The sequence below is a fragment of the Fringilla coelebs genome, assembly GCF_963513975.1.
Source record: "Fringilla coelebs genome assembly, chromosome: 10".
Taxonomy (NCBI): domain Eukaryota; kingdom Metazoa; phylum Chordata; class Aves; order Passeriformes; family Fringillidae; genus Fringilla; species Fringilla coelebs.
The window spans coordinates 15,346,820-15,368,946 of NC_140036.1; the positions used below are offsets into that span (position 1 = coordinate 15,346,820).

General features: G+C 42.3%; 1 protein-coding gene across 1 annotated transcript in view; it reads right to left on the reverse strand.

Annotated features, from left to right (window-relative positions):
- Positions 1 to 7,327: 7,327 nt before the first annotated feature.
- The window catches only part of LPP (LIM domain containing preferred translocation partner in lipoma), a 255,865-nt gene continuing 241,065 nt past the window's right edge, over positions 7,328 to 22,127 (reverse strand). The window contains exons 9-11 of the mRNA XM_084212312.1: positions 12,797 to 12,975; positions 9,655 to 9,775; positions 7,328 to 8,044 (exon numbers count right to left, since the gene is read on the reverse strand). Of these exons, the coding sequence (XP_084068438.1) occupies positions 7,916 to 8,044; positions 9,655 to 9,775; positions 12,797 to 12,975 (429 nt within the window). The 3' untranslated portion in view covers positions 7,328 to 7,915. The remainder of the gene's footprint in view (positions 8,045 to 9,654; positions 9,776 to 12,796; positions 12,976 to 22,127) is intronic.

Below are 22,127 nucleotides of genomic sequence, written 5' to 3' on the forward strand. Positions count from 1 at the left end.
AGTTCATCAATATGCAGCATCTAATCTTGTCAGAAAAAAAAAAAATAAAGAGGAGGAAAAAGAAAAGCTATTCATCCTTTGCACACAGAGGTTACAGTGAGACTCCCAAGGAAAATAAAAAAACAACCAACTTCCAGCATCTTATGCAATAGGTTAAATTTACTCTGGTTGGGAAAGTTTCACTTTCTGCAAGAGAGAAAGTGCCTGTACGTGCATAGCTACTGGAAGCTTCTTCTGTAGTGTGAGGCTGAAACTGTGTAGCTGGATTACAGTAAGTAGTTTATTAAAAAAAACAAGGCTTGTGGCTTTGCCTCTTGTTTCAGTCCAATGCAGTCTCAGGATCCCCTCTCCAAATACCAGCAGACAGTGCGCCACCTAAAAATCCATTCTAGTCCAAAATGCTGTGGTTGAAATGGTTTTGCTTGTTTATAAAGTTTAGTGTTTCGTATCGCTTGCATCTGACCTTCAGCAGAAAGAAAAGCTCAGTTAAATTGTGCAAATATGTACCAAATGGGAGCAAGGGAAGGCAGCCAAAAATGCTGCATGAGCTTTTGCAGGGCTGCAGCCTTTTAGGAGCACCAGTTAGATGAACTGGATGAGGGGCCAAATTGATTTAGGCTCCAGGCAGGAGCTTAAAACACCATGACATCCAAATTCACAAAGAAAATGTTCTGTTACTGCAACCCCAAATTTCCTGCACATGAAAACACTGTTTTCTTTCATCTTTAGTAGATGCTCGTTCTGTAATCCGACATTTAAAAATGAACAAACAAACAGGAGTCAGCTGACAAAGGATTCTTGCTGGTGAATGGAAGTAGGTCACTCTGAGTATTTAGCCTTTACAGTCTGGCTTAATATTAGTGTTGTACACAGAACAGTAGCAAAACTGCACTGGAGACAGGGAAAGACTCTAATGTTGTCTTTTCTGTGAAAATTACCATTAACGCTCTGCATTAATGTGCAATGCTTCCCCAGCACCCGATATCTGGTTAATTAAAATAAAAACCACAACCACAAAGCAAACCACACACTAAATTAAACAGCAACAAAAAACCCTTACTGGTCAGCCTGCATTTAAAGACATCTCAGTATGAGTAATTGGGGAGAGAGGAATTTTCCTGAAGGAACATAAAAGAAAATGAAAGCTCTACATACAAGACCAAATAAAATCTTCTGTCTCTCACGAATGCAAATTCTGACTGTCCTTTTACACAAACATATTAAAGGAATATAACTGGAGGAAAAAAAATAAAAGAGGAAAAGCTAATAAAATCATTTTTGAGGAAAAAAAAATATTTAAAAAACAAACTATCCTTCAAACATATTTCTTCATGGTAAATCCCTGCAATCATGTGGTTCTAAATTACATGGTTAAATATGACTGAAAAAGTAAGGCACAATTTCATAATCATTTTAAAAGCAATAATTATAACAATTTTCTTTGATATCCATATGGCAGGCCACTGATACTAAGGACACACAAAACTACTTGATTAAAGATCTGAACAAGTTTTTCCAACTACTAGCTAAGACTCACAATACCTCGGTGAAATAAGTAAGAAACCATCTTTACTGCAAAGATGAGTGCACATTGAGGACATGGAAAAAGTGGGTAAGAGAGAGGCTTGTGGACGAGGGGAGGCAGAGGCAGGAAAGCAGAGACACCCCAAGTGTGATGTTCCTGGGGAGGGACTCTAACCCCTGGATATGTAAAGGTAATGCCACCACTGGGGCTTCTTCTGTTTCCTTCCTCATTTTCTAAAACATCTAAGTAGGATAACAATACTGGACAAAGAGCAAAATTAAAAAAAAAAAAAAAGAAAAAAGTTCTAACTGGATGCTCTTGCTACCGTGATAAACCCAGCGCTTCCACACACTCCATGTGAAGCCCAGTGCAGTGTGAGTAGCACCAGTCAATCTTGCAGCCTGTACTTCTGCTCACTTATATCCCCACAAACACCTGACCTGTGTGTGTATGCCAGACTGCTCTTCAAGGGTGGAACTTAGCTTTTTTTCAGACCACAGCAGAAAATTTCCAGGCTGAAGTGAGAGCTGCTCCTCAGTGTACACCAGGAAACTTACTGAGGCTGTGCTTTTTCTCTTAGATTTTCAGATGCTGGATGAATGTTATAATTTCACATGTGTAAAGTCTGTTCTCTCTCTCAGGCTCCAAATGACATTTGGGCAAGCAACTGTTGCAACTTCAAACTTGAAATGCTGAGGGAGACAGGTAATATTTCTAGAAATGTTTAAGTAAAAATGCCATTCCCAAGCCCAGAAAGGAGATGAAATTCAATCAGTATCTCTTGATTTTCATGGCAGTTGCCATAATGTGCCTGTATTCTTCAGCAATTTCAGGAGAAAAATCCAAACAGAAAAAGACCCCAAGATAAAATGAAGAAAAAAATTGCAGTTGCCACAGAAAAAGACACTGGCAGTCCCTATAGCCAGCCCCTCCATGGCTTTAAGACGGATAACAAAAATTAATCCAACAGAAGTAACACTGTTATTTTAAGAGTCACATTACTTGGATTGTTCTAACAAAGGAAACAGTGACTTCAAAATTAACAAAACTAGTTAAAAATAGGAAAAATCTTGTAAAAAGTTTCAAAGCTTTTTTTATTTCACCAGGTCCAATACTGAACCATTTCCCAAGAACACTTGCTTGGTTTTAAGTAGAATTTTTATCCAAAAATGTTTTCAAAATTGTAACAGAAACTTAATTTACCAGCAGAAGAAACCCAAGAACTACAAACAACTGTGAAAGAAGACATGGGTCTTTGAAAAATAAAAATATTTGTTAACAATTCTGAAATTTATTTAGATAAAAATTCAGTATAATTTTAATCATAACAGCAAAAACAACCCCCAAAAATGCTGTGGGTAACATTGCAAAAAGCGAGAACTTCTCATTAAGAAAATTGCCCTTCTGCTATCACATAATTTAGTGTAAAAATTGCAACCAGCTCTAACTGGAAATAGTGTTCTCACAGCTCTCTTGGTCTGTATTTTACTAACCTCTAGGTTATGGAGCAGTTCCTGCCCTCCTTCCACAACAAACCCTCAGTTACCATCACTGGTTTTTTCTCATGGGAATTCCACCACAGTGGGATGGTTCAGCACCCCTCTCCAAGAGCCCCAGCTTGCAGCACGGAACCTGTGTGAGGTGTTGTCCGCCCAGGCTGCTGAACAAACAGCAAATCCCCACTGTGACCCCACTGCAGGAACCAGACACCATCAGACACCAGTCAGCAACTCAAACCCTTTCTGAGCCACTCAGCTCAAGCACCAGGTGTCTAACATTTATGCTTGACATGGGATTTCTCTCAAGGACCTTCTCTTGGGTCCTGTTATCCCTTGCCTTCCAGACTTTCCCAAAATCAAAAGGAACCAGCATTTATCAAACCTAAGCCAGGCAGCAGCCATAACAGGTCCAAAGAGATTTCAGACAGAGTTGTTGCATATTCTTTTAAACAACCACCATTTCTTTAAAGACTCTTTTTTGTTCATTCTTCTCAGGCACATTTTGCTGATAGGCAGAAAGTCAACTTAAGGCCTGTGTTTTGTTAAAGCCTTGCTCATGCTTGCTATCAGGATGAACACCATTATGTAGAGTGATAAACACTTTGGTACTCCCACACCTCTATGATTAAGTCATTACTCAAGTATTTTGCAGCCATGATAAAAATCTAAGAATTAAAATATTAACACCCCTCCCAAAACCAAAATTAAAGGTGTGTTATCTGATAGGCTAAAGAATTGGTGTGACTTTCTGTTTTTAAAAGCAATGTTCAATGAATAAAATAAGTGACAATAAAACCATCACATTCACAAAATACTAGTGTTAGCCTTGGGGATGTGCTTAAGGATTGGGCTGTAACCAAGGCAACCCAGTCTCCTGAAGGAAGTTTAAGCAGACAGTTTTAAAGCCATTGCTCAAAGATTCAGTAAATCTGGCTGTAGGGCTACTTGTGACATATGGAAGGTGCCACAACCACCCAACACAAAGCACTCATCTTTTAACAACTCAACCTCCTGTCATCCAAATGTTACATTTGATCATCTGTGGTGTTCTCCTGCAGTTGGCATAAGGGTGACACAGGAGCCATTTCCTGTCTTCTGGATAATTTGATAGAAATTTAACTGTGCCCACATCCTACCCAGATCAAACCTGTATGATCAGAGAATAAAGAACCAGTCTGGTCTTAATGGCTTATGTCACACCATGCAATGGCTTTTAAGTCTGCACTTAAACAAACCCAGAGGACATAAATATTTTGCTAAATTAGAACCTGATCCTGGGCCCTGTCTGGCCACAGAAATCATGGGATCAGGCCCGACTTGCCAACAAATGCTAGACAAAGACAAAGCAGCATAAGCAGAAACTGCAGATTTGAACAGAAATGTTGGGGTGATCTTCCAATTCTTTCTGAAAGGAACAGTTTGGACATTACCACAGCCATAGATGATGTGAATTTTTGTCATGGCTAAGAAGGTCCAACTTGAGAAAAGCAATGTCTCTTTGGCAAAAAGACTCCTTCTTTGGAACAGATAAACATGATATATTATAAGTATGTGATAAACATTGTGATGAAGCCATATCCCAGTGGTTTTTAATTGCAGTGCAATTGAGATAAATCCCACCAGCATTTCTTATTAAATCCTGAAGCACCAGCAGGGAGATTTCCATATACATGTGGGTGATGAGAGCCTCTGTGATACAGTATCTTTCAAATATATTTATAGCAATTTTGGAAAACAAAACCACACAGAATAAAGAAGAGGGTTTTGGACACTCCCTCCTTCCAACAGGCAGAGGGCTTTGGTGTCTAGGGGTGAGAAAAACCCCATCATAGTACCTTTGCACAGATGTGTCAGGTCTAGAAACCAGCCACAGCACCTCAAATATCAACACTGTTCAATCTTTGTCAATCATATTTCATCCATGAAGTATTTAAGGCTTGTAAAGTTTGGCTCTCACCTCCCTGCATGCCAGCCCAACTCACCACAGCACTCTCATAACAGAGAGGATTCAGAGCTCGATCTCCTGGCTGGCCGCGTGCATTGGAATGGGCTGAAATCCCAGGCCTACATACTAGCAGACTTTTCTGGAAAGACAAAATGGAGCTCCAGAAATCAGTAGTTTGTGCTAGTCTGTGACTACTTTAATCCCCATAATGTCTCTGGGAAACTGCAAAGCAGCTCTCTCATGCAGAGGGCAGAAGACAAGGAATCATATGACTTGCTCCAGTCCAGCCTACGGCAGGGCCATAAAAAGCCCAAAGGCTCTGAACTCAGTCCTTAGTCTAGGCCACATTCTGCTGGAAGGCACAGCAGCTTGAGAGTCTCATCAGCCACTTGATTTAACACTCAGAAGAGTAAGGAAGATCAGAGCTACTTTTTCTGCCTGATGAACGGCTCATTCTGCACCCAAAGGCATCACATTATCACCTGTGCTTGTATCCCAGCCCCGACCTCCCCTGTTTCTGCAGGGTCCGTTCAAACTAGATTTGCTCAGTATTTGCAGGGTTTTTTGGACTGGTGGTGGTGCAGACTGCGTGTCAAGAAGCGAGCTCAGAAGGACCTTACATACCACGGCTCAGGGAGCAGGAGCCCAGGTGGAACCTGGTGGGAGCCAGGGTGCCAAAAAATCTGTTTATGTCTGAGGCAGTAACATTCTTGCAGGCCAGGGTAGAAATCCAGTATAAAAAGTCAAACTCTTCAGCACAGCCCCTACGGTGGTGAAGGAAGTCTTCTGCTCAATGATGCCACCCTTCTACAAAGAAGGATTCATTTCAAGCTGTGAATTTTGGGAAACTTCCCTGACACTGGTGAAGTTTGCCAACATATAAACCATGTAAGGAACTGAGGTTTCAGACTGGTATTTCTGTATTTGAATTTACCACAGACAGCTGAAGCTACTGAATATCACAGTGCTCTTCCAGAAAGGTTAGTGCTAAACTGAGAAGAAATGCACCATATGCAGGAGCTGCAGTATCACATCACAATTTTTCCTTTGTTTCCTATCAGTTCAGCTCATCTAATTTTTCTTTTCAGCATTAGTGGATATAATTATTCTCTATAAAAGAAGCCTGATACAAAGAGGAAAGCACTGCATTCTTACTGCAGTTTTTCAGTGGGATGCATGAAAAAAAGATCTTGTAACTTACTCTTGAAAAGTTACATTTTGTCAGTTTTATGGTCCATCAGCCTGCAATGTTTCAGTTCTGCTTCTTAATTTAAGTGCAAAGAAAGGTATTTTCCTTGATTACATCTGCAAATAAGATATTAATGTCAATTCAGTGATATGAAAATTACTCCCTCACTATGTAATTTGCACCTTAGTTATTATGGGTTTCATGAACAAGACTATTATAGCTGCTCAGAATGCCATAGATTTCTAATTTTTTGATTTGTTTTTAATTAACCAAACTAAAAAAACCTAAAGAAACCCTAAACCCATGATCATGTGAAAGAAAAGGATGATCAGGTTTTATTTACTTTGGGATATATATTGATTCTGGACTGAAGATGAAAATGCTGCTGCTGGCCCTGCACTCTACTGCCATGGATTTCACAGAGGCAAGTTAAAAGTAGCTGGGATGAAAATGGAGGAAAAAAATTGTCTGCTTTCTGGAATGGCATAGTGAAGGGTTTAATACCATCTTTAGCTTTCTTAGGATGAAAACTTAACATGTATTTAGGATGATTTTTTTGCCATTGTTGAAACAAGACCTGATTTTTTAAATTGAAAAATACAGATCACATGTGTTAACATCAGAGAAATGTGTATCATCCCAAAGCCTGATTCAATCCCTGTTACTGTTGAAGGAAAATCCTCCCACTGCAATAACAGGAGATGGAAAAAGACTTTATTGCTTGAATGTCTGCCCAGAGACCAACACTGCCAGTGGTCCCACTAGAATGGGCTCTGTGAGAGGGTGGCGTTAGATTTTTTTGAGCATCGCTTTGCACTGCAGTTCTATGTAGTAATTTTTATCTTTTTTTTAACCACTGGGATTTCAGAAATGTGTTTCCAGCCCCACATCCCTTAAGTATCTTCTCAAGGGACATGACTGGCTTGTGCCTCTGTTGAATCAAAAGCATGTTGTGTGTGTGTAGTGTGTGTGTAGTGTACAGTGTGTGCAAGCTCACATCTTTCTGTGATTGCTCATACATTGTGAATTGGAAGCATCACTACTGAATAAATTTATGCAATAGCTAAGTAGATTTTCATGAGTAAAAGAAAAACACTATTGAACTGGAAGGGAATGGAGACAAGTAAGGGCCTAAGAAAAGACCAGTCTGTGTCCCAAGGATACATGATCACACCTACACTCAGCTGCAGTACAGTTGCATTTGCACTGTTTGTGGTAATGCTGGGTCTGCTCTCACACCTTTTAGGACAGTGGAGCTACTTCTGCTGGTGACACAGATCCTATTAAAGTCATCAGCAGACATTGAAGTCCCATGACTTCAATGAGAGCTGCTCAGGTTCTCAAAATAACTTGGGAGAAATAACTACTTCAGCCATCTTTCACCTTTTACCTTCATGTACTTCTTAAGAAAAATGAATCAAACACAGAAGCATAGTAAGGACCATGTTCAGACCTTCTTATACAGGCAGATAACTTAGGTGCTGTGACCCTTAACTCCATCAGCTGCAGACAGAGCAGGTGCTCTGACTCACTCACTGCCCTCCTGGACAGTTGTGTCTAAATTAGGTGCCTGTCATGGGCAGTCTGAACATGGCCTCTCAAACTGCCCTCTTGTTCCAAGGCCTTCCAGTTTTACTTTTTTTTTCTTTTTTTTTCTTTTTTTCAATAACAGATTCAGACCCTAGGCTGGAAAGAAATCATGCAAAGCTTGTGCAATATTCCCCAATGGGCATCCTGGGGAGGGTCACAGTTGATACTCAGAGATCAGTGCTGGCCTTGGCAGTCAGAGCCTGGATCCGAGCAGAGTTGCAGGTCTTGCAGAGGATGTGCCCATCCAGAGGGTAACAGCCCTGATTGTCCCCTTCAGACAGGAGGCCACCACAGTCCTAGGAAATAAGTGAACAGGAAGAGCAAAGTAAATAAGAAAGAACAAGATTAAGCAAAGAATCTATTAGTCAAAGAAACTCTCTCCTCACTCTCCACCTTGTAACAGGATCCAGCCTGAGTCACTGCAAAGCATGAAGCTGAGGTACGTGATGTCTTTTACGATTAAGCCATTTTCTGATAAGAGACAATGCTGCAGAGAAGATGGGTTCCCAAGCTCCCTGCTGAATTTAATCCAATTGAAAATAAAAGGAGATTATTCCCTTCACATTTTTGAGGAAGCAAAGGTCTTTAGCATTGGAGAAACATCAAACTAAAGCACATATTTATTAATTCAAAAAAAGGATAAAAAAGAAGCATCACTGGGAAAAAGTTTAGTACCAATATCTGACTATAGGTAATCTCCTTTGGAAGAGTTAATGCCATGAAGTTACAGCCTCTGTTCCCGGAGTGGCAGCTAAGAAAAGTGCCTGCCTGTCTCCCCTTACCAGAAGTGTCACCTGTGTTTGTATTATAATTGGCCAAAAAGGTTGTGGCAAAAAGGAGGAGGTCAGACAGGAACATGGAAACGCCACTCCAAGGCCCCCAAACCTGCTCCAGAGAGCTCAGCCTATAAGCTTTAAGGCTGAGTATAGCTGCTAGGAAAGCTGGGAATCATCCACACTTCGTGATCAGGCAATTGCTTGGCCCAGGACTGCTGATGATCCATGTGTGTGAAAACCCAGGTATCTCAGCAACCAGCATGAGGATGTGCTGTATGATGAATTAGGCTCTACAAAATTTAGTGTAAGAATGCCCCAGCAGGTTAAAAAATAGTGGGCCTAAGTAATGGGCTGATATGTACCCTGAAAGCCAAGGTCAGATTGAGAATTGAACCAGATGCCTCAAGTTTCAGCCTAGACCTTTAAACCTTAGTCCATCCTTCTTTCCAATTAAGGTCATTAAAACCTGCAACTGCAATAAGAAATATATTTGGTCTCATTTTCTTACCCTGCCATCTGGCTGATGTATTATCCAACAAGTAACACTAGCACTGAAGAATTCTTGAAGGTTCCCTAACACAGCTGTTCCCACATGCTAATTGCTTTAAGGTGATTTTTATTCTCTGTCTTCAGACTCTTACCATCAAAATTACATGAAGTGTGTAATGAAACTGAACAGGAAAAGTAGCATAAAAAGCATTGCACAAAACAAGAATGATCATGTTTATGTGTCCATTAAAATTCTTCAACCCAGAGCCATATGCTGAGTTTCCTGTACAATCTTGCTCAAATCCTAACATGCATTAGCTTTCATTTTAAGAACATAAAGATGAGCTACGTTTGTGTCCAAGCTATAATTTATGAAGTTCTCCAGTATTAAGACCTAATTGCCTGAGTCACATTCTTTTGCTCTTCTAATGAACCTGTTATAAACAAGGGACCTGATTTTCCTGTCATTTGTGTGGATATAAATGAGGAAAAATTCCTTGCTTGTTGAAGTCAATGAAGTAATTTGATTGTAGAGCCAGTGTTACAAGAGGGTATGCCTGTTGTGTGGGCACTGTGAGGTGGTGATGAAGTTAAGCCACGCTTAACTTGCTTTCTGTCCCTGCTGTGCCTGGAATACCAACCTCGCACCGGTAGCACTGCACATGGAAGTCACGATCCAGGGCAACAATGCGCACGGTCTCCTCTTGTCCTGGGGCTGGCATGATGGGCTCCTTACACACAGAACACCTCGGGGCAAATTTCCTGAGGGAGCAAGAGACAGGCATAGTCATCCTCAAACTTGGAGCAAAAGTTTTTGTTAACTGGACCAGCCAGCCAGAAATGTGTGAATTTGTACCAACACACACACACATACGTATGTGCACACACAACACAGGCTGGAGCTCTGCACAGCTCCCTTCTTGGAAAAAAACAGGCAGGAGCACTTTAGTCTTACAAGGCAATTTCAGGCATGTAGGATATTAAAGCACATTTATTAGGAGAGGACTTATAGAACTTCTGACAGACAGCAAAGCATTTTGCCTGCCCTAATTAACAACTAAAGTGCCTCTTGAATGACCCTCGATTGTGGCACCTATGCACTGCCACAACCCTCAGCCTCTACGAAAATCCATGCAAATCCCACAGTTAGAAAGATGACCAGGATCTGCTTCAAGAGCATCTCTTGAAAATAAAAATCAAACTATTAAAATTTGGAGATTGGGACAAATAGTTTAAAAGTCTGAAAAGAAATGGTAAAAAGAACTGCCTTGCACTAACACTACTTTATTGAGGTTTATGTCACCCACTTTAAACTTTCAAGCCATTTTACCCACTTATGCACACAGAAGCACATTTCTGGCTGTGCTCACTCTCAGACAAGAAGCATCAGGGCAATTCTGACTTGCTGCATTTTCTAGCTAAAACCTACTGAGTTAACCAACGGGGTGCTGTCCAGGCTTAAAAGGGAACAGGTCTGGGTGCAGACACCCCAATGTTCTCTTCCAGTCAGCCTGACTTCCAATTGTATAGTGACAATAACTCACTGCATGGAGAGACTGACTTGAATCACGGTCAGCTCAGGGATCAAGAAAAGCACAACCTTTTCTTTTCCCCTTCCATTGCTCACCATTTGCCCTTCTGGATAATTCACCCATGTTCTGTATTCCTTCTGGTTTTGCTCCCTTCAGGTCCCACAAGAAGTGGCTACCTCTGCTCCCAGGCTTGGGAACATTTAGCCTGTGGTGATTCATTCTCTATTTTAGTTCAAAACCTACTGGTACCAGTTTCCTGGCTGTAAATTCTGCCTGCAAAAAAGGAAATTTACACCCACAGAGTCTGCTGCCATGTAATGAGAGCCAGGGTCAGGGGCTGTGGAGTGACAGAGGGCAAAGCTTATGGCAAACATCAGAACACAAGGAGATCAAAGGCCCTTCTCTTCTAAAATGCCTAGTAAGGATTGACTCTGCCACCCAGCCTGTCACATGAACCACCTCAGAATTAACTGTCTTAGAAAAAAAAAATCTATCTGTACTAGGAATAAAGAAAAATATTAATTTCACTGGCAGCAGATGAAAGATGCCTGTGCAGCTGTGATCTAATGAAAGAATGAATTAAACAGTGGCTATAACGAGTGCTCTGAAAAATAACTTAAATGGATCATGATATGACCGGAGCTGTGATGGCAATTAATTATGTGCTGCCTCATGCAGGCCCTTCCTTGTGCCATTTAGCTCAAACGTGGTACTTAAAAAATACTTCAACAATTCTTTGTTCAGGCTACTGTGAGTAATTCGTTATAAGACAAATATTATCTCCCAGGATCCTGAGATCATTCCTGCAGATTTCAGGGGATGTAGATCTGTTACTGTGGGGCCTGAGCTCAGGGAGTAGTTGAGTAACAGTGTGAGCATTAGCTACAGTTTTGTTATCAAGAGGATGTAGATGTAGAACACTCAACCTCCAGATCAGGAGGACATGTCATCCCTAATCAATTAAAACTGGGCTGGCCAAAGACATTCTGAGTGTCACAATGGGTCTTGTGCTATTCCCATCACCTTCCCCTCAATCCTTCACTCAACAATTTTTATGTTCTTCCTTGCATTGACAGCCTCCCACTTTCTACTCTCAGAGCCCTGAGGTCTGTATGCAGTCACTGCCAAAAAGCTTCAATGTGGGACATCAGCTCTTTTTCTCCTGAAAGCATGTGAGCCCTTGGCCTGCAGGGCTTTGGGAAGGGGCACTCTCCAAATTGCTGAGGGGTGTGAGGGAAGTCCTTCAGGTGACTGAGTGGTGTGTGAAACTCCTGTTGGACCTGTGCTCAGGACCACATTTTACCTTACACTCAACTGGCAGCAACACAGGCAAAGCAACACAGCAGCTGCCAATTAACCCAGCCTAGCTGAGCTACAGGGAACATCCTCCTGTTGGATTCTAACATGCCAGTTAATTGTGGCTGCTTCCCTTTCTGTCAAGTCAGTCAGCTTCTTTGAGCTTTCAGACCCACACACTGATGTCATGAGGCTCTAATTAAGTCTACCCGCTTAGAAATTAAGAGGTAAATGGTTGAGATATAAACTCACATTTGTCACTATTGATTTAATCTTTTAATTGAGGGGTGTAATGTATCTGTCTTTTCCATACAGGGCAAACATTTGTGCTCTGATTATATCTACCTGTCTTCCCTAGATTAGTTGTGATGATGGGGGTGGTAGTGTGTCAGTGACAGAAATTACTTGCAGCTATACCTTTCAACTTACTTTAAATAGCAGTTTCACTATAAATTATTACCAGGGCTGTATTTTTAGTAGCTTTCAAGAGCTAATTAGCAACTAGAAACAAAAGGAGCTGTGAGCAGCCTGTGGCCACTGAGATCTCTCTAGCAGGTAAGCAAACACCTGCAGAGTGCAGGAGGACAGGACCTCTCTTAATTGCTCAGTGGAAGAGGCAGGGAGGTGGTGATGTGAAAGTGCAGGTAGAGACAGTGAAGAGAAACACGCCCATGCACAGTGAAAGGCAAGGGGAAGGCAGAGCACTTAAAACAGAGGGACACAGAGGTTATCCCTCAATTCAGCTCTAAGCAAAACAGAGATCAAGCAGAATCGTCCCCTAACCAATTAACCTTGTATGCCATGGCTGCTTGGAGCAAAGCTCTCCCTACTATTTAAGAGCCTTGGGAGGAAGTGACATAGGGTTCAGAACTTCCTGAAAGATCAGTCTGAAAAAGGAGAGTTTTTAGGGGCAAAAATACAACAAGCAAAGCAGTGACAGCAGCTTAGGCCTTACTTATGGAAATCCTCAATGCAGTGGATGTTGCCACCAGCATCCACAGTGAAGGGGATCCCATCCAGGCTGCGATGACACATCACACAGGTGAAGCAGTGGGGATGGTAGGCCTTCCCAGTGGCTCGGAGGATCCTTTCCATGATGGGTTTTGCACAGACACTGCACTGCTCCAGTGTATTCTGCAAAGAAAACATACACAACACATGTGAGCACCATCTCAGCAGGACACTTAAAAGGTCAGCTGGGTTGGAGGCTGCTGCTGGTCTGCTTGGAAGCTTTAGGAACCCTCTTTTCATTTCTTCTAGATAAAGTGCAATACAGTCAACAGTTATCAAAGAGTATGATAACAGCACAGGGAGCACAGGGCCTGGGTCAAGCCTTTAGAACAGTGTGAGAACACAAACCAGAGCCTTCTCTCAGCAGCTCTGACAAGTGATCAGAGATGGCTCATCAGGTGGGTTATCTGAGACACAGCAGCTTCTGTAGCCAGGAGCACATGAAGGAGCTGTGAGGCCAAAACTCCTGGGCTATTGCCTCTGTGCTGCCCAGTCTAAGCGAGCTTTTGCAGCGGAGTTCATTAGAGACAAGTTCCACAGAGGGCAATGCTAAACTGAAATGCAAACTCCCGGGGTTACACAGACACCCCCTAATTACTTTGCCAATGCAGATCCCATAAAAATATCTTTATCTTGTATGAAGATCCCTTGTACAAAGATCTTGATCTTCCTCTCTCACCACAGAGAATACTGCTAAGTCTGGGCAGAGAACAAAGCAGTGGCTGCAAGGAAAGCATCCGCAAGGACAGGAGCTCAGGATGACTTAAATGCTTCATTTATCTCTAGCCCACGATGTTTGAGATAAGGACTGTGAAGTGCCATGATCCTTGCTGCACAGGTTTTACATACTAGCCTGCTCCTAAAGTGCTGGAGCCAAAAAAAATTCCCACTTTTCAAGTGGGGTCCATTGAATGATTCATCTCATTTCAACCCTCACTTACCCTTGCAGTTAATTATAGAAACACCAAGATAATTTCGTTTCAGATGGTTGTCTGTGAGCCACACCATCCCTTCTGACACCAACTGGGTAACTCCCCATTTCAAAGCAAGCACTTTAAAAGACACATGCCATGAATGGACAGTGCAAACCACATAGATGCAAACAATAAATCTGTTTCGGGTAATTTCACTGGACTTTAGAAAAACAAACTTCACCTACTATTCTTGCTTGATGGACCTGAAGTTATCAAATAATGTTATCAATCAGTATTTGCATCTTGGGTGAAGTAGAAAAATAAAAATATATCATTACACTATTGATTTTTATTTAGATAGACAGAAATAAGGGGGTGGGAAAATAAAGCAAAAAAATCTAACAGGACAGAAATACAGAAAGCTGCTGAAAGGCAGATCTTGTTGACAAACACAGGAAGGCTAAAGTTCTGCTTCCTCATGCAACAAAACTCCCAGAGAAAGTAGTGCTTTGACTGACTGCATTGTTATTGCTTTGAGCCAGTATTCTCAGGGGCAAGATCCACTCCTTACATGTGCAACCAAAACATAATGTAAGGAGATGAATCACCCAGGAGCTCAGAAGGTTCTACACTCTCATATTTGCTTTCAGACATTATCTCTGGGCTGCACATCACTGGTAAGGTACAAACACAGAAATACACGAGTTCCTACCAGAGGATCAGGAGGATTGTTTTTAGAAAGGTCAATATGAAAAGTCCCGAATTTCAACCCGTACGAGAACTGCCTCATGCATTTGTAAGGAGAACACAGCCAGACTAGCATTGAATACAGGCTGGATTTTGCTTTATACCTTGTAATAATGGGCAGGAAAGAATGACTGCTGGCCTTTCTGTCTGGTTGCTGTCACCATCATCATCATTATAACGGTGGCTGGTATGCCAGAAAAAGCAAGGTCAATAATTTTCTCCATGGAGAAATAACCTGGCAGATTTACCATTTTGCTTTACATAAGCAGATCACATCATCTCAGTCGGCATCAATGCGGTTCTCTGCGTTTTTCTGCCAAGGAGGGACGGCAGGATACCTGAGGATACTGATCAAGATTGTGCCATTTGTAAAGCATTTGCCATGAAACTTTCTGAATACAGAAAGTGTTCAGGTATGGAGCATTTGCCTCACCAAGTCACCGCTTGCCTCATTTCCAACAGTTGGCAACAACAGAGGCCAAAGTATGAGAACAGAGTAAGCAAAACAGAAATTCCTTGGGATTTGCTTCCAGTCTCCACTGATTATTGGTTTAGGCACTTCCTGAGTCAGAGCTTGGCTTCCCCATACTTTGCCTCAAGTGCATGCTTCTCCCATAAACCTTCCTGCCTGATTTTTGAATTCTGATAAATACTGACCCCCCACAACATGACCAGGAATTCTGTGGCTTACTTCCACACTGGGGACTGATCTGTCCAGCAGTTCCCCTGGTCTGCTACTGCAGCCCACCCAGGACTGTGAGCAGAGCAGGCACCTGCAGCAGCAATCCAAGCTGCAGAGGGGTCCAGCACTGAACAGCATGAGCTGGAACTGCTCTCACCACGGGCCAGATGTAACTCCCGCTCACACACTTTGGGCACACAGAGTTTATGCCCACAAGGGATCAGTACAACCATCCTGTCTGACATCCCATGTTAACTCTGATTTTGGTGGAAGCTTTGCAGTGACCAGGACAGCAGGCAATCGCTCTGCTGGATCATACCTTCTGAAAACACATATCTTCTGCTCCCAAATCTCAGCTCGGTCACAGTTTGACCTTCTCACAGCTAAGTAAGACAAGCATTATAAATTAACCAACTCCTGATTAAGCCTTCTATACAATCTGAAAATCAGACCTGAGAAATATATTCTTTTCATCCTTCCAAGTCTGTACCAGTGAGGAAAAACAAAGTCATTAGTTTCAGACTCCAGCTCACTCCCTGTCTGGGAGTGTATTTGCTTAAGCCTCTCTTCTTGCTAGAACCCTGGCTGGCTCAGACCCTTCCCTTCAAGGTGTTACCAGATGATGCCAAAGGGAAAGCTTCCTTGATTCACACCCATTTGACATCAGGTTGCTGTAAGGCAGGATTTGGCCTGTGAAACTACCAGGCTTTCTTTGATTCTCTAATCAGGTTATCCCACATGCCTAAGTGCTGCCCCAGCAGCTAACAACCTGCACAAAGGTATTTCTGCACATTATGAGAACAGCATCCCTGTGGGATTATAAGTTTGGCTTCTTGATTTTGTTCTTTCACGGTTAGTCTAACTCTCCTAGCTTCTCCTGGAGCTTTCCAACCTCCAAAAAGTGGAACAAGATGAAGAAAAATGCCTAACAGGTCTATTTTCCTTCTTTTCTCTCCAACTTTTGTTGCAAGCCTGCTCTGTAATCAACAGGTAGAGCTTAATGCATCTGATGAGCTACACTGAGAGCTAAGGCAAGGCACAAAGAAGAAGGATGAGAAACAGCTAAGAAACATCAATCCTAAGGGTTGTGGTCACATTCATGTCATAAGAATATAGACCACAAATCTAGTGTGGGCTGAGGGTAAAGTTTACCATTCTTTTCCCATATTTTTGGCCAAGAGGCAGGGAGTGCCCTTGTGTCTCCAAATCCAACTAACTTTTTTTGGCTTGAAAAGCATAGCGAAGGAGCCATCCATTTCCAAATGGAAGGCTGGCACAATGTTTAAGGCTGAGTCTGGGTCCATGTCTCTTGAGGGCAGAACATCTATGGCAAAGAAAAAGAATCTCACATGGGGAGAATAATGCACCCTAATTACCAAAAAGAAAAATAACCCCAAGCAAAGATACACTAAAACACAAAAAAAGAACTATAATGACCAGGACATCATAATCATCTTGCAAGTTAAAATTAAGATACTTAAATATGTATAACACAATCAGTGGCAAAGTGGAAACAAGCTGCTTGGGAGCAAGCATCTAGCAAGTGGTGGTTGGAGTTGACCTCCCTAGATCAATACTTGTCTCTTCAGAAACCACAGAAAGCCAAAGGGGGTTGCTCTGCAGATTTTAGGTTTAAACATGGGACACAAAGTAAAAACTCTGACTGGTGGGAAAGACTTCTGGGTTGCAAGAGCCACAGAAGGCTAGAGCTGGGGAGTGTTTGAGTCTCCTCCTGAAAACTTCACATCCCAGATGGCAAGGTGGCAGAGGCTGTGCGGACCAGAGGTGCAGTGACAGCCCACGGGCTGCAGCTCATCCCGCTGCCCTAATGCTGCAGAGTATAACCCCTCCTAACCAAACCTGGGGGACTCACAATATCATGCCAGCACAAGGACTCTCCCACAATGACCCAGCAATGAGTGCAGAAGAAAAGCCACACAGATTAGTCATTGCTTCTTCTGCATTGGCAATTCATCCCAAGCTCTAATGAACATAAATATTGTCTCCTGCACTCTGAACAGCAGACCGAGGAGAGCTCATGCACAGGGACATGAGCATGGTATTGCTTATTCTGCTGGGAGAGGGGAGGGAAGTTGCTGGAATAAATAACATTGGCAACTCATGCACAGGGACACAAACTCACTTTCTGTAAGCACTGCAGAAGAAACACATTTTTCGAAGTGACTGAGCAGAGGAGATGGTTTTGAGCTGCACGAATGAAATGTGGCGGTTGTGCTAAAAACGGGCACATGGTCAAATGCTATAGTTGAACTGTAACTTAGTAAAGTGTGGTAAGTGACTTGCTTTAAATCTTGTGACTGTCCTTCATTTCCTCAGACAGCGAGGAGAACAGAGCAGCAGACATTTTCCCCTTTGTGGGATATTTTTTGAGGCTTGAAAATGTTTCCATACTTAAGTGAAGACAGAACACTTTAATCTCAAGAAGCCTGGTGAATTTATAAACCTCAAATTAGATCAGGTCAATTGAAAAACTGCACTTCAAAATAATTGCAAATGGTTTCATTTAGGGTTTGGGTATGAAAATATATAGTTGTATTATAAATTAAATATAAAACAGACAGTGGTGGAGGGGTTAAGTGTCAAGATGTAATTTCAACACTTTCAAACACTTTTTTGGCATTATTTCTAGAAAAGGAAAACCAAGGCTCCCCCAGCTGCTGTCTCCACAGATGGGTTAAATCTTGGCAACCATAACATTTAAGTCACTAATAGCATGAAGCATGAAATTCCTTCCTGCATGTCTGAGGAGACAGCTTGGGCATGAGTTAATCCTTCTCACTTCACCTGACCAGCTGGACACATTATTAGCAGAGGGTGACACTCCCCTTCTTGCTGCTCTGAGGGTACTTTCAGCAGGGCAGAGCACTGCAGAAGCACGTTGGCTGGTGACCTCCAGACCGTGCTGCCATAGCTGCATCAGTGTGCTGGGGCAAAAGATGTGACTGACCCTGACAGCCTAATTCAGAGACAGTGGTGAGCAGCGAGGCTGTTCTTTAGATGGTACAGCTTGATTTGCTGGGAGATGGAAAGGAAGATATGGGAAAAAATTACATGGGCAACCCTGCAACGTTTACCAGCCTGCTGGGAATGGGGCTGAGCTGTGCTTACAGCTGCCCCTTGCACAGGGCAGACCCAGGCCCTGAGGTTACTGTATTCAGTGCCTTTCAAATCGTTCTTCCATTCATCTCAGTTTTTAGTGGCTTTCCCAGCACAGTAGCAATACCACAGCTGGCATGCTTCTCCTCTGCTGGAATTTGCTTTTCTTGTTAGGAAAACTGAATTCAGCTTTGTAGTTTTGGACTCAGAGCAGCTGGAGGTGAATCTGGCAGAAAGTCCTCTCAGGATACAGGATAGAAGAGTCCCTTCCCCCTTGCCCCATAACTATAGAAAGGCTAGATATATTTCATGGCTTGTGTTAGTAGCAAAGATAACAATGGCATGCAACTGAGTCCACAAATGTGCAACAGCAGAAAGGCCATGATGAAAATGGAACAGTGCTTGAGAAATGCTTCTTAAATGATAAGCAGATGTCAAAATATGCTCTACAGCGAGAGGAGGAAGGAGCTCCATTTTTCTTATCAAGTGAAGGCTGAGGGATGGCTTTTCCATTGTCTGAGGACACCAAAGGCTGGAGAGAAAACTTCGAGAAGGCTGCTGGGCCTGGCAGGCACACATGCTGGCCATACTACCTGCAGAAAGAATTATATGTGTAATGCTGAAGGTAATTAATGTTTGGAGCAGCAGAGGCAGGGAGTGGGTGACTGCTCTGATGCTCAGTTCCAGCTTAGATAAGGCCTGCATCCCTCTCTAGCACCACCAAGCTGAGAGTGATGAAGGAATGTCAGGGTTAAAAATCTGCTCTGCATTATGCTCCATGTCTGACCACAGCCACATTGACTCCTTCCAGCTAAAAATCCACAAGAAGCCCCGTGTTGGAAATTACTTAACTAATTTCTGGCACTCAACCCTGCTCTGACAACAGAGATCTTTGTCCCTTTAAAACGGCAGAGCCTATGAATGTAAGAAATGAAGGAATTGTCCTCTAAACTGGTAGGCTGGAAGATAAAATGCCCGGAGTTCTGGCTTTTAAACCAAATAGCTGCCATAGGCAAAGCATTCCCACGCTCTGTGCGTGGCAGGCACATTTACAGGCATCCTCAGCCTGTAAATAAAATGGCTGTAGAAGTTACATATCCCAGTGAGAAACTGGATATTGTTAGATTTGATAAATACTTGTGAAGTAGTCTGTGTGCCTAAACGGTTACTTAATGGAAACAAGATATTATTAACAGAAAACATTAAATTCCTTTTATCTGTACTGACTTGCACACATCTCAAAAATCAACTTTGGGTCATGCACCACCAGAGAACAGCACCTGAGCTGTTATTCAGAATACTCCAATGTGGCTACAGGCATTTGCAAGAGTAAAGTAGTTTAATACTGGGGAAATGCTTCTAACTTACAGTGGACTTTAAAATAGCATGGAGAATAAAAAAGTCTATGCATATGAAATTTTTTCAGCAACAATAATTACAGTTGCATGGAATACTACAGTAAGCCAAACAATTGAAAGCATCCTTAGCAATTGCTATGTAAAAGAACATTGTTCAATATCCTAGTAATCAGCTCCAGTCCCTTCAGTAATTTTCTAGTGAAGATGCACTTCCAAACCTCCTCGCATCTTGTCTATTGCCACCAGGAAAGAACTGAAGCAGCACAATGTGCATTTTGGTGAGCAGAGCTCACTCCTGCTGTTAAGCACTGCCACCACATCACACATCAGGTATGAACCATGTGAAATCAGTCACTCCACACCGGGATTGCAACTGGCCCAGAAAACATCCAACCAGGAAGCTGGGACAGGCTTTTGGAGCACTGGAGAGAAAAACATCTGTAAAGCACAGCAGCACCAGCAGAGGCAGGAGATGAGCCTGCCTTGGCAGGAAGGAATGATCAGATAAGACAGTTTCCATCTCTGATTCCTGCAATCCAAGGAGATCCTAAGTGTATGACCAGACCTCCACTCCAAGACATTGCATAATACAATGCCTGGCACAAGATGCTGATTTTCGAAGATTTCTAACTTGAAGGAAATCCCTCAAAATCCCTCTCAGAATGTCAGAGGTAAACAGTTTGTTCAAGGCTCCTGCAGCTGAGGCGAACTGGCACAGAGCTACTGCGGAAATCCCTGGGCTGCGTCGCACAACAGCAGCCATGCCTCAGCAGATCAGTATTGCTTCACACACTGGGGTCCCTGCCTAGGGATTAACCAGCCCATGGCTTTGCCCAGTGCAGAAAGATGGGATTGAGGATTTGTTAGGACTCTTTCTCCACTGAAGTGCATCTTGGTAGCTTTAAAAACTATGATATTCTATTAGCTTTGCTCCTGAGGGACGGGGGGAATACAGGGCAGGTTTTGATAGCCTGTGCTTTTATCTATTATCGACACCCACACGTCAGGTGAGAGCACCTACAGACCATACATAACTCAGGGCTCTGTGGAACCAAGTGCTGTGGGGGATAAAGCAAGGCTGTTCCTTATTCCCAAGCACTCACAACACACAAAGCCTTTGTGCTGTTGATGCAGCTTTGCTTGCCCTACGTGTTCTCACCACCAAGTTCCTCAAAACACGACGTGCCTGACCTTGCATGCCGCCCTGGGAGTTTTGCCTAAATAACGGTTCTGTCCTGTTGTGATTACTTTCTGCACAGGCAGCAGAATTACATGCAGCTGGGAGATGTGGCAAACATCGAGCAGATACACTCTCCTCCTTGTTTAGATACAATTGTGGACAACACAGAGATTTCAAGTTTAATTAGCAATACCAAGGAAGCTGTTAGAGAGGCATTTCAAACCGCTTGCAGTTTAAGCTGATTAGAACTTTGTGAAAACAAAACAAAATTGTGTAGCAAATTGTTAGGCTAAAATTCAAGTCAAACTGAACCGCATCAAAGGAAACTGAGAAGTGACTATCAGCAAGAAGTGGGTTTTTTTCCTTTTCTTTTGGTGAGGAATTTAATTTCATAGCCTTTGATAAACCCAATGTTCCAATCCAAGCTTGCCACTCTGGCAAGAAGCTTAACCAAAATAACATTGGAACTCAGAGCTGACGGACCAAAGAGGCTATAAATTGGTCAAATCTGGGCACAATACAAGAAAAAAAAATTCAAAAATTCCATTCAATTTTCCTGTTTTAGAATTTTGATGTAACTGACCATTGACATGGAAATGTTATCTTGACCTTAACTGCTAAAGCTGACTTGCAGAGGAAAAAATGACTGAGACTCTGACATCTCAGTGGTTATTTATAGTTCTCCTCAGTCTCCTCTTTCTCAGTATTTTTACATTTGAAATGAGTTCTTGCATGCCATGAGTTTCCTGAAGGACTGTTTAAGCAATGCAAGCATTTGTGACATAAAAACCATCAAGAAAATGAAACTTCATTGATTAAAATTGAAAACAAATTTTAGTTGGAAATCATCATCAGTAAATTAGCATCCAGCAAAGCTGGGCTTGCTTCGGTTACAGATTTACATTGAACACTACAAGCCTTTTAACTACAACCGGTTTAAAGCCGGCTTTTTCTGCTTCCTGTGCTCTCCAAGAGAGATTTCCTGGAGAAACAAAACAAAACAAAACAAAAAAAAAAAGAGTAAAAAAAAAAGGAGAAAGACAGGGCTACTGCTCAAGAGCCTGGGTTCTTCTACAGTTTGTAAGGAAAAGAAAAACCGAAAACAACAGAATCCTTCTCCTTGAGAATAAAAATCCCTCATCTCTCTAAGCCACAAGGAAAGGTACACAATCTATTTTCCTCTCCTTATTTCAAGTCACAGATAAGGGCATCTCTAAATACCTTCTAATGGCTACTAAATAAATTAAATATTCCAGCTGAATATCAGTTTAACAGTT